The sequence below is a fragment of the Penicillium psychrofluorescens genome (assembly GCF_964197705.1).
Source record: "Penicillium psychrofluorescens genome assembly, chromosome: 3".
Lineage (NCBI taxonomy): Eukaryota > Fungi > Ascomycota > Eurotiomycetes > Eurotiales > Aspergillaceae > Penicillium > Penicillium psychrofluorescens.
The window spans coordinates 1671975-1684471 of NC_133441.1; the positions used below are offsets into that span (position 1 = coordinate 1671975).

A 12497-nucleotide genomic window follows, 5' to 3' on the forward strand; every position below is an offset into this window, starting at 1 on the left:
AGATTGACTCCTGTACGAGGACACTGATGGAAAACAAACACCCCAGCATTTCGTCTTCCCACTCCGTGGTGAGCGCATCGTGGGAAGAAGACTCAATGGAGAGCTGAAAGTTATGGCGCAAAAGTCCGACGGCGGAATGAGTAAAGGGGAACGAAGAAAGCCCTCGATTGTAGAAAGACCCCATGAACGTTCTCATGTCTTGAATGAATGATATCAACCACAGACAGCGGACCTTCTGAACATCGAGAGAGGGGGTGTGGTGCATAATCGGGGGTGAGAAAAGAGAACGAGAGATTTGTTCGAGGTTGTTCGTGGACTCGAGCCATGACGGCCGCGACATTAACGAGACACTGGAAGTTGTCAGTATCGCAACCTATGTATACTTGTTGCAAGCTGCACCTACAGGTAAACCACAAGTTCCAAGCGCCAGTTCTCGTGGAGCGCTTCCACTCCACCTTTGGCATCGATCATTCTTTGTAAGCCATCACGGTGGATTTTCCAATCTGCCACTGTACCCCAGTATCGCTGAGTAAAAGGAGATCAGCCAGTTTCCCACAGAGATATTCGCACTTAATAACATACCTCAAACGTGAGCAGACGAACAACGGCAGCAAAAGAGTCATCGCTGAGCTCTTTCTCAGGATCACAAAGCCAAAGGCGTAGGATCCTGACAGCCTCGATCTTATACTTCAAGGTATCAGAAGAATTCGTTCCTCGTCGCGGGGGAGTGCCCGCGTATAGGTGAGACAAATGCGCAGCTGAATGCGCCATGATGCAGTTGAAAGAAGAAGCATTTGAAAGGTCCAGCGGGAACCAAACATCCCTCATCGGATTAAACTCGGTGACATCCAGATCTTCGAACATCATAGCCGCATGAGTGCTGATCCCTGCGATCCGGTCAGCAAAATCTGCACCAGCAGCAATGTCTCGAACCCTCATACGCACAGTGATGCAGAAGTTTCTGATGCTGGCTCGTCAAGTGAATAGGACACGTCTGGAACGGGTCAGGCCTCGAGCTCGACAGCGCATAACTCACACCACACAGCAGCTGAGAGCAAATGCTGGGAGGTTTCTCTCGACTCTCGGCCACGTCCATGTCCACGTCCCCATCCTGTTGTAGCCCTGAAGAGCTACTCCCATCTGCTGATGATGAAATATCTTCATTCGGGCCGCTCTTCGAGTGCGGAAGCAAAGTTCGCGACGATCTCTTCGGGCGATATGCCTTCGCCTCCTGGTTGCGCAGATGTCGCCGCTTCCAGTGCTCCCTCATAGCAAAGCTCCGAGCTTCCGATTGGGTGTTCTCCGTCACGAATGTGAACTCGGACTTTCCCTTCGAGGAGATGGAGTCCCGCGGAGACATTGTTCTTTTCAAGCCATGTGGAGGTGTGGTGTTATTGGGACCACGACGTCGATGAATTAAACTGCGGGTTGGGAGATGGAGATCACATGATGGGCTCGCTCCACCCAAAACATTGGTGCAGAGGAAGGGAGATTCGGTATTCCACTGGGCTCAGCTGGAGACTTGCACCATAGGACTTGGCTGCAAGTGGGGGAATACCACAAAAGATCTGTCTAATCGAAGCTTGGCTTTCACCCAACTAGGGTCGATCATTCGCCACAGATTATGTGGATCTTACCGCCCCATCCATGGACCCGGGCCCGTCTCTCTACACGCCTCGGCCCATGGCCTATCACCCCTTCTAGTCAATGCCCAACAATGGTCGGGTGAGTTGTCAAAAATAAAGTCCCATTTTTGAGTAGTCATCAGATTGGTCATTGAGCATCTATAAAACACAAACCAAATCAAATCATCCTATCGCAGTGGCATGGCCTTCCGAGGACACCACCAAGTTTAGTCGAGCAGCAGAAATAGATGAATCCCTGTGGAGAATTGGTCGGCCGCTCATTACCTGGAATGGCAATAGCGAATTGTGGTCAAAATCACAAGATAGAAGATTTCTGGCATTCTGAGTATAATCTGGCTATCTGAAGACTGGACAACGGTTTCGAAGAATTACATTGCCGTTCATAGTAAGACGACCAATTTGCGGCAGAGGGAAATCCTTATGCGACCAAATCTTGTTCATATCGAAGATGTTCCATTCGTATTTCTCGGCCTCTTCGGGGCTCATCAGCTGGACGTAAACATTCCAAACAGGATAGTCGCCTCTCTCGATAGCCTCAAACATGTTCTGGATCATATAGTCAGGGTTCTTTCGGGCGATCTCGGTAGCTTCTTCGCGGCTGTAATTTTGTATCCCTTGCTGCGGCTTGACGTGGATTTTCGCATATTTAAACGAGCCATCCTGACATAACCTTAGCGAGAGAAATCTTTGGCACCTGGTAACCATCATCGCTTACCGTCTGAGTGAATTTATACGTATGTCCATTGTACAAATTCTCCAGGTTTTGCCTTTGAAACGGACCTTACTTTTGGTGTGACATATTATCATTCAACTGAGAAGGGAAGGGGTTGGTACTCGCTTTCTTTTTCCTATCGTTTGTTCTTGTACACTCAACGACCCGTACGTTGAGCTCCAAACCTGTGCTATGAGGTTATAGTTGATCTAATTAGTCTTAGGAATCATGTCTTGAATGTACTAGTTATTAAAAGGCTATATAAGAGTCAACGGTCACTGAATTCAACGCAATATCACACGCTAATTCCCGCCTGTACTGATCTCCTCCGATCCACGAGGCCACTTGGGACCACCAACTTTTCGTTCCGTATCTCATTGCAGTAGTGAATTCCCAGTACTCGGGCAACCAACCGGCCGATTCCCAGTCAAGGAAGCCAGATAGATGACCATCATCTCCAACGAGGATATTGTGAGCCTTGAGGTCGCCGTGAGTGAAAGTGATTCGGTGGGGATGTTTGCGGATTTCGTTTGCCTGCGCCAAAGCCTTGATGTATTCTGAAGTCGTATCAAAACCATGTCCCGAAGCCGGACCTAGGAGAAAATCGTGGAATTCAATTTCGTTGGCAAAAGGGCCCATGATATGGTTTGGTACGCGGGCGCTCCGTAATGACGTGCCGATGGTAGAACAGATCCTCCCAGAATGAGGCGAGCTCCATTCACGCATGGACGAAACACATTCCTTGAGCTCAAAAATCCATGGCTCTTCTGAATCGACGAGTAGAGAATCGGCTGAGTTCTCGAGCGGAATACCAGGGAGCCTTGTCATCAATATTGAGAAAAACCGATTATAAGGCCCATTCGGGTGCTCTCCAAGAGATATCACCTTAGGAACAGGCATCCCAGCAGCTCGTGCCATTTGCATTGTGACAGCCTCCTCTATACTTGTTCGGTCTGACCATTTCAAGACAAGTCCGAAGGGTAACTCCATGATCCGGGAGTCAAACCCTATGCCATACCATCTCGAGTACCATCTCGATATGTTATATAAAGCTTCATGCACTAGGCCCCATGCTCTTCGTCGAAGCTTTCCAGGAAAAGGTGGCACTGGGGGGTATGTCTTGCAAATTGATGGCTTCATTCGTCGAGACCAGGTAAAATCCGGTCGCAAAAAGGATAGAATCGATTCCATCTGGGGTTGGCAGTCGACTATGAATGGATATAAAAACAAAGGCTATTGTCTTCGGTAGGGTTGTACTTGAGAAGAGTTGTTTACTAAGGCACCGACGCCATGATCCCTAATATCTTGGCAGAATTTCCAACAGGAAAATTGCTTATCCGAAGTCCGACGGCCCCCATTGCCTTTTCTCCTCAGGCGGCAAGGTTTCAGCCAAGACTAAGAATGTTGTCCATAGTGCATTTTTTGATCTAGCGGTTGCTTTGCCCCAATTCTGAGCGACAAGAAGCTCTTCACCCGGAGGGCAGACGCCTGATTGGCTGATTATCACTGCCAAATCTGATTAGTGCAGATCTGGGCCCACCACCCTGGAAACCTTAAGTCTGTTGAAGCTTGGCGTTATAGTGTGTTTGGTAGCACAATCCACGCTTCACACCCCCCCGGGCCCGACACTGAGGTGAAGGAGAACATACTGCGGGGGCAAATAGTCCGAGGAACTTGCGAGGCAGTATTTCTGATCTGGCTATCATGGCCCTCATGCAAGTGGATCCTGCAATTGAGATGAATGCCCTGCAAAACCTGCAGCGCTTTTCAGCTTCCAATTTCTCTGGTATGGCCCCACAGTGGCCAGCAAATCCATTGATGGGACCTTGCTCTCCGCTCCGCTCAGTTAAGTGGAAACTGAGGAGACAGGATATCTATTGCGTATTTTCTAACAGCCAACCATGTGGCGCGGAGCTTTTCAAATCTGCCCAGACCTTTGTAGATCTATCTGAGTTGCGACAGTCTCGGACGCTGATGGCAAACTTGGAAAATGCATGTGCGATGCCCCTCATTATCCACTTGGTGGCCTGACCCGCCGTCTCAGCTGGAATTCCCTCGGGATGGAGAACCATAATATGAATTTGGTATATTCGTTCGGTCCCAGCCGGCCAGCAAAATTCTACCAGTTCAAGTAATCCAGAAGCTTTGACGTCTTGAGGTGGGTGGCACGAGTGAGGATGCAGAATAGTGCCAGTGTGGAACTCACGACCCGTGCAACTCGTACGCACGCGCCCCAATATGGAAAGACTGCGAGAACAATGAGGGATTGTCAGACAAATCTGGATTCCTAGCTTCGTGGAGCTGCTGTTTTGCTGCTTGCCTCAAGTCGATGACGTCCACGGAAAGGCCAGAATGTGGGATTTGTGTTTCTATATTGCGTGAAGCCTCTCCCAGAAAGCTGTCACACTACGTCGTTACTAGTCATACGATGGCCGTAGTGTTCCCCACTTTGCGTTACCAATACATCATTAATCTTCCACACCACGCAACTCACTTATTAAATAAAGGCTTGTAGATGTTTTTTTTTTTTTGTGAATTGAGCAAGCCATCCTCTGTCTCCTTCAATCTCCTTCAAACTCCATCAACCACTTTGACTATCTTTCAATCGTCCTCCTTTCATCATGTCTGTCCAGGACAATGCTAGATTCGACTTTATTGTCGTTGGTGGTGGTACTGCCGGCAACGTTGTTGCTGGCCGCCTGGCTGAGAACCCCAACGCTAAGATCTTAGTTGTTGAAGCCGGTGTTGCCAACTCCAAAGAGCTCGAGGAGATCAGAACTCCTTCGGAAGCTATGGAGCTCCGTGACAGCCAGTATGACTGGTCCTACAAGTCAACCATGGTCAAGCGAGATGACTATGAGCGTATTGAGAAGCCTAACACCCGCGGCAAGGCCCTTGGTGGCAGTTCGTCCCTGAACTACTTCACTTGGGTTCCCGGATCCAAGGGTACCTTTGATATGTGGGAGGAGTATGGTGGAAAGGAGTGGACTTGGGACTCGCTCGTTCCCTACCTGCGGAAGAGTGCGACCTACCATGACGACGAGAAGGCATACCCGTCAGAACTGAAGAAGATCGGCCAGAACGGTCCGATTCCAATTTCTCACTCGGAACTTATTCCCGAGATGCAGTCTTTCCGTGACCTCCTCACCAAGGCGTGGAAGTCCACTGGTCAGCCAATCAACGAGAACATCTTCGACGGTCAAATGGTTGGCCTAACCCACAGTGTCAACTCGATTTACGAGGGTCGCCGCTCCGGAAGTTTTCTTTGTGTCTCTGACAAATCAAATATCACCATTCTACCCCAGGTGCAGTCGAAAAAACTTATCATCGACAATGCGGATAAGACCTGCAAGGGTGTGACTGTCATCACGGGCTCGGGCCAGGAACTAAACCTCTATGCTACCCGTGAAGTCATCGTCTCCCAAGGTGTCTTCGAGTCCCCCAAGCTATTGATGCTTAGTGGTATCGGGCCTGCCGCAGAACTTAAGAAGCATGGCATCCCAGTGATTGTCGACAACCTCCACGTCGGTCAGCATCTCCTAGATCACCCTGGTGTCCCTTTTGTCCTCCGCGTTAAAGACGGCTTGGGTATGGATGACTACGTCCTACGCAAGGGAACCTCTCAGAACAACCACGCCATCCAAACTTACCAGAGCAACCACCGCGGTCCGTTGGCCTCCGGATTCCTCGAGTTAGTCGGATACCCCCGAATTGACAAGTACTTGGAAAAAGACCCCCAGTATCGCCAGGCCAAGGCCTCGAACGGCAATAAGGACCCATTCTGCCCGTACGGCCAGCCCCACTTCGAGCTCGACTTCATCTGTCTTTTCGGCAGCGCGTTCCAGTGGCACTACCCCACACCAAGCAAGGGCAGCTACGTAACTGTTATGGTTGATCTTGTCCGCCCTGTCTCCGACCCCGGCGAGGTCACCCTCAACAGCGGAGACCCGTTGCAGCAACCCAACATTAACCTGAACTTTTTTAACAACGACCTCGACATCATCGCCATCCGTGAGGGTATCAGATTTTCCTACGATGTCCTGAAGAACGGCGAGGGCTTCAAGGATATTATTGAGGGCGAGTACCCCTGGGAGATGCCGCTGCACGATGACAAGCTCATGAAGATGGCCGTGCTCGATCGCTCCCAGACTTCCTTCCACCCTTGCGGTACTGCTCGCCTGTCTAAGAGCATCCAGCAGGGTGTGGTTGACTCCAACCTCAAAGTCCACGGCGTTAAGAACCTCCGTGTAATTGACGCGTCCGTCATCCCTGTCATTCCCGACTGCCGGATCCAGAATTCCGTGTATATGATTGGTGAGAAGGGTGCCGATGCCATCAAGCGTGACCACGCCGACTTCTACAAATGAGTTAGTTAGCCGGGGTTACCTGAGCTTTTAGTATGAAGTGCTATATGATGTGGTTTTCATTCATGAAATTTTCTGTAACAAATCAATTGAATAAATAGTTATTATTGTGCCCGTGTTGGAACTCGAACCAAATGCCCGTAGGGTAAAAGTCGGCCAAGCTCTTACATTCGGGGTGCTCAGGAGATCTACTCAACGAGTGGTGATTTTTTAATGGCCTGATAACCTGTAAATCGTCATAGGTAGACTGCTGCTGCCTACGTCCTCTTCCAACCCATTACACGATAGAGTTGTTTCTTGTACTACTTATGTAGTGCATGTGTTATAGCAATATATCAGCAAGAAGGATACGCTTACGGACTAGTATTGAAGATGGTCAATTGATAATCGAGATGGGTTGAAGTGTGTGTTGTGTCGGGAGTCTGTATGACATGGTCCGAGCTACCATATAATCCCTATGGCAATAAGACTAAATATCATTCCCTCAATTTGTACGTCCTGCTCACCCTGCACAGAGAAATGTGCTACGCAAGCTGTCTGTCCAATATTTACACTAGTCTAGCATATTTCCAACGCAATCCTCCCAAAAAGAATATGTGCAAACCCAAAATACCTATCTAGTCCATCTTATCTCGATCAGCAGACAACGTCGGGATCTCATTGATATCGACCCGCGAGGCTACCCTCGACGGTGCCCGAGACGTCATTCTTGAATCCGCTGTGCTAAGAGCATGGAAGGAGAAGTCCAGCTCTCCGACCAAGCCCTTGACATATCTGTATGACGAATGTGTCAGCCAAAGCGAGCTCCACACAAGATAGAGGGAAAGACATACTTCATCAAACGTTCCACGTCGCCTACAATACATCTCGTGGAAATCTGCAGAACCGCAAACGCCGCGAATCCTGGCTCGGCGATGTACTTGATGCTCAAGATGTCCTTGTCGAGAGCTTCTAGGCGCTTGGAAAAGCTGTACGGCCGCGGGGTTTTCAGATACGGCGGTAGAGGCTGTCTATTCGTGATGCTGGCAGAGAGAAGACACAACAGGGAAGTGACCTCGTGGGTGGTGACTTTGGCGCTGCCAACCAGCCGCCGGAAATTGTACATCCATGCCGTGTCTGTGGCTTCGTCGTCGCCCAGGTTCATCAGTGTGTCGGATGCATAGCCGAGTAAGCTCAGGTAGCTCACGATGCTGCAGCAGATGTAATTAGTACACAACATTATCAGGCTATAAGGGGGAAAGACGAACTTTTCCACGCAGACAATAATTGCATCGTACTGCTCCTTGGGAAACTTGCCACCGATCGGAACCTCCCACCGCAGGAACTCGGAGTATGTTCGCAATCCATTCAGCATCAACATTTGTTTGGAGAATACTTTGTGGCGGGCCTTCTCGAGCTTGCGAGACGTTTTGCTGTTGTTGCCCCACTCATCGCCGCGCATGCGTGCAGACACCGTTTCGTGAATGATCGAGTAGTGGTTCGCCAGCAGATACAGGGAGGCTCCAAGATTCTGGCGAAGCACCGAGTGTTCTGAAATTGGATATGGGAAGAACGTCCAAATGAACGCAACAGCAATACCTCCAGCGGTGGCTGCTAATCGGTAAGGTGCGAGGAGATAGATAGGATAATATGGCTGTCCATTGGATGTGGCAATCTTCTCCCCGACCTTGCGAACTTGCAGCTCGTAGCCAATGATCATCGTGGTGGTCACGATGCTGATGATTCCAATCACTCGAAAGCGGAACATCTTAATGGGCACATAAAACCCGCACGAAACAAAAATGAATAGAAAGACAATTACACCTGGCGTCTTTTGGTCAGGTATATACCAGACCAAGAGACTTGCCACCATCGCGATCGTTGTGCCGGCAATTCTTAGCACGAAGCTGAAGACGCTCTGGCCGGATGTCGGGGACATGCTGAGGTTGACCATGATCATGGCCCACACCAGTCGCTGCTTGATGAAAAAGGTCTGCGTGTCGTGCAGTAAGGCAATAATCGCGATGGTCATCGTGGCACAGGCGACTCGGAAGCCGTATGAAGACTCATTTGACCGTAGAAACCATGGAATTTTACGAACCCTCTCTCCAATTTTTTGGAACAAGGTGTCGGGTGGGAGGTGTTCAGGGTCTTTGCGATGTTTATAAGCTTCGCCTAGCTCGAGTATTTTGTTTTGCGCTTGGATATCGCCCATGGTGTCGTCTTCGTGGTGTGTGTCCTCCGCCGTCATCATACTTTTAACCCACTTCCACAGCCGCGGCGCCCCAGGGATGATGAGCCGGGTCTTGGACAGCTTTCCCTTGGCGGCGACATGATCCACATATCGGACGAAATCTAGGACGGTCTGTCCTGTCGAATAAAGCAATTGATCCATCTGTGGATTGATGTTAGCTTCATTTCCCTTGAAATGTTGAGCGTTTGAGCTTGGTACACACGTATAAGATTAAATAAAGCTGTCGCCGACTTCGATCCCGCTGTGATGAAGACTCGGTGAGAAAGTCACCCTCCAAGATTTCCATCGACTGTGGGTGATCAAAGAAATCCGGCGGCAATGTAATCCCCTTTTCTTCAGCCCATGCTTGCAATGCAATCCGCTTTGCACTGCGGAACTCGCCCAGTTTCTTCTCAAAATGAGGCGTAAAATCTTTTTCTCCAGGAGCAGTGTTCTCTACCGGGGCTTCCACGTCCTTGTTCTCTTCAGTGGAGTTGCCGTTGCTTGTAGCAAAAACAGCAGCAGACTTCTTGGGCGGCTTCTTCAGCTTTAAAACATACGAAGTATGAAGCAAGCCCTCGTCAATTGTCTGGATCATATCTGCGAATGGATCGTGCACCGCCCTCATAATATCGTTCCATTCTCGCACGACGCGCTCGCGCACTCCATCCGGGAGAGTTTCAGCGTTGGGATCGAGAGGTTCGTTCCATCTGTTGTACTCTGACAGTCGCTGGAAAATATCGACCACAAAGCTCAAGCCGACCACAGGGATCATTATTTGTCGGAGGTGACGAAAGATCGTTTTGAGATCCGTAGGGCCCAATTTCCCCAACGCGAATTCTCGCTTTGCAAATGTCAAATCGCCATGGAGTTTGGCATGGAGATCGGTAATTTGACGGACCGAAGAGCGGATGGCCTCTGCTTCGGGACTGTAGATCTTTCCCTTCTCACCGAATTTCTCACGGGAGTCATCGAATGTATCGGTGCGACCAAACATGTCGTTTCTTTCCAGCGTCTCGAAGTAGACGACATGAGCCCCCAGTGCAGACCGCAGCCCGTCAATATAGCCGCTCATTTCCTTGAAGACAGCCTTTCGCGATGTCATTGGAAGAATAAAGAGCGACACGACAGTTGAGATGCCAAGACCGCTGAGAAATGCCTCCAGAAGTCGCTTCACCAGGCTGATTGCGGAGGTCATATTTTCCATCTGTGGTGCATATATCGACGAGACATTGGCGAAGATGGAATAGATAACCACAGGAAATTGGAACTGCGGGTACTTGGCGCGGAAAGTATGAACCAGCCAGATCTGAAAGAACAGAAAGACTCCGCTGACGGCGGAGGAGGACGAATTATACGTCTGACTGGATGGATTGGTCGCCGAGCGGGTGGTGAATATACTAGGGGTTGTGTTGTAGCGTGCATGCACGCTGGAGTACATTGTTAAGAGGGCAAATGACGCCGCCAGACAGACGGCCAAAACATCGAAGATGATCATCTGGAGGAACTTGGCACGAGGCTGGATGGCGAAGCCCAGGATCGAAATCACGCCCGTCAGATAGCCCAGAGTCGTATACTGGTCCGCCACATCAGTGGCTTGATATCTGCGTCATGTTCAGTTGAGACTCAGGGTATTATTCCACACACATTGGGCCGACTTACATGGACACCGCGATCGTCGGTGGAATGCCACCCCTGCAGCACCCGTTAGTTCGTTTATCGTGCATAAAGTTTACTCCAATAATTCCCCAACTCACTTCATCATTAGCAGAATGGTTGGCTGGTCCAGGCCGGACTTCTTCCAGATGTCCTTCACCCTACTCGCAAGGGTCCGTTTTTCCTTGCTCGAGTCCTCGTCCTCAACGTGCTGCGACTGCGACTGGCGCAGGGAGGCCGACCGGTGCGAGCTGACACGGGAAGCCATTTTTGCTTTTTTCTAGCCAGGGGCGCACCGTATTCGATGCGCCCAGTAATAGTCTCAGTTTGTCGTCCAACACGAGGTTGCGTTGCCCGAGGCGCGGCAACCAAAACTACCGGGCCACGTGACCGTAAATCCCCACAAGCAGTGATGATAAGTAAGACAGGATGTATAACTACATGCAACTAATTCGGTAGTTTGTTTCAATTCTTCCAATCGTCAGATTTCAATACCAAATCTGAAAATCAAAGCAAGACCGCTTATTGCGATAAACCCAGCAACCGGTGTAAGTCCAATGCGGTCCGATATGCTAAATGGAACTATACTCAACTCGTGTGGAGGAGTATTCTGGCTACTTGGATGCAGTTGCCACGTTGATGCAACACCCAGCCATATTATAACCCAAATATAACCAACAGCTCGCTTCCATCTTGAAACAATATGCCCCTCAGATCCTGTCATTCGCTTGTAAAGTTCTTGAATACCATCTTCGATCATGATTCCCAATGTGAAACTTGTAAAAAAGGGCAATGCGCCGGAGTACCGTGTAGGGATACCCGCGACAGTATCGAGCAAAATATGAAATAGTCCCGATTGGAGGAACACCAGGAAGATATTCGTGTATCGTTCCAGTACTGATGGCCTAGGAAGGTGCATTATGTCGCGGGCGATCCAGTTGCTGATTGCTGTAAACGGCTGCCGTAGAAGCTGATGCCAAAAGATTCTGCCAAAGCCGTCAGAAAACGGTCACTCAATCTCTAGATTTGGAAATTAAAGGAAAGGTATCCTACCCCCAGAACTGTCGTAACGTATAAGCATCGGCTATTCTCCCAAACAATGGCGGCCAATCTGAAGGAGAATTCATCCCTAGTCCGACGGTGACGATCGAGACTAAGCGGTAACGGGAATCGATGAATATGCGGGTAATCAGAAACCAAGAAATAGAATGTGTTATACAACGTTTAATCCATTCATCAAGGGGTACATTCCACTCGGGTTCCGGGAACACCACAGCCGTTGGTCTCGCTGCCTGTTGGTGACCGGCGAACTGGATAATATCGCATAGAGCGTACTGCCAGGCCAAAATAACAAACTGTCGTAGCAAAAAGGCACATCGGGGAACGAGAGTGGCGCCACCTTTCTTTGTATCGCGATAATATGCTGGGTACGAGGGAATGCCCTTCACTTGTCGGGGAGTTCCCACACCACGATTTTGACATAGCAGCTCGAAGGAGTAGTACATACTCCCAGTGAGAGTTTTTGTACGGCCGGGCTCCTCATGGGCGAGATCATCCGCATCAAGAGGGTTGATCAGCAGCAGATTCGCGGCTTGAGGGATATTTATGAACGTTTGTCCTGTGATAAAAATGAATAATCCATAGGACCGATCCAATTGGCGCGCATTTTGGCTCGCGATCCAGACCATGCATAGGAATGCGAGATACCGAAGAACGGATTTCTTCTGTGTCGTGGCGAGAAGTATTGTTGGAATCAAAGTCTGCAACACGGTGCTACCGCCAGCAAAGCGTAGGTCCGCAAGGAAGGACATGTTGGCGCGAGGACCAAGCAAGGAGCACGATCATTCACTACTATACAGATCAATGATCTTCAAATAGCGTCAGTGAACATAGGGCAAAAATAAGGT

At 49.6% G+C, this 12497-nt stretch overlaps 4 protein-coding genes across 4 annotated transcripts; 1 reads left to right on the plus strand and 3 right to left on the minus strand.

Moving 5' to 3' along the window:
* Positions 1 to 399: 399 nt before the first annotated feature.
* Positions 400 to 1360, minus strand: PFLUO_LOCUS4757 (uncharacterized protein; the record flags this gene model as incomplete). The annotated part of the gene is made up of 3 exons (XM_073782140.1): positions 400 to 525; positions 583 to 887; positions 946 to 1360. The coding sequence occupies 3 exons, from the start codon at positions 1358 to 1360 to the stop codon at positions 400 to 402; spliced, it is 846 nt and encodes a 281-aa protein (XP_073638825.1).
* A 622-nt stretch (positions 1361 to 1982) lies between these two features.
* PFLUO_LOCUS4758 (catalase A) lies at positions 1983 to 2453 on the minus strand (the record flags this gene model as incomplete). The annotated part of the gene is made up of 2 exons (XM_073782141.1): positions 1983 to 2306; positions 2427 to 2453. The coding sequence occupies 2 exons, from the start codon at positions 2451 to 2453 to the stop codon at positions 1983 to 1985; spliced, it is 351 nt and encodes a 116-aa protein (XP_073638826.1).
* Positions 2454 to 4979: 2526 nt separating this feature from the next.
* PFLUO_LOCUS4759 (uncharacterized protein) lies at positions 4980 to 6725 on the plus strand (the record flags this gene model as incomplete). Its single annotated transcript, XM_073782142.1, has 1 exon — positions 4980 to 6725. The coding sequence occupies one exon, from the start codon at positions 4980 to 4982 to the stop codon at positions 6723 to 6725; it is 1746 nt and encodes a 581-aa protein (XP_073638827.1).
* Positions 6726 to 7339: 614 nt separating this feature from the next.
* Positions 7340 to 10858, minus strand: PFLUO_LOCUS4760 (uncharacterized protein; the record flags this gene model as incomplete). Its single annotated transcript, XM_073782143.1, has 6 exons — positions 7340 to 7496; positions 7556 to 7912; positions 7970 to 9096; positions 9158 to 10538; positions 10597 to 10629; positions 10692 to 10858. The coding sequence occupies 6 exons, from the start codon at positions 10856 to 10858 to the stop codon at positions 7340 to 7342; spliced, it is 3222 nt and encodes a 1073-aa protein (XP_073638828.1).
* Between the last annotated feature and the right edge of the window lie 1639 nt (positions 10859 to 12497).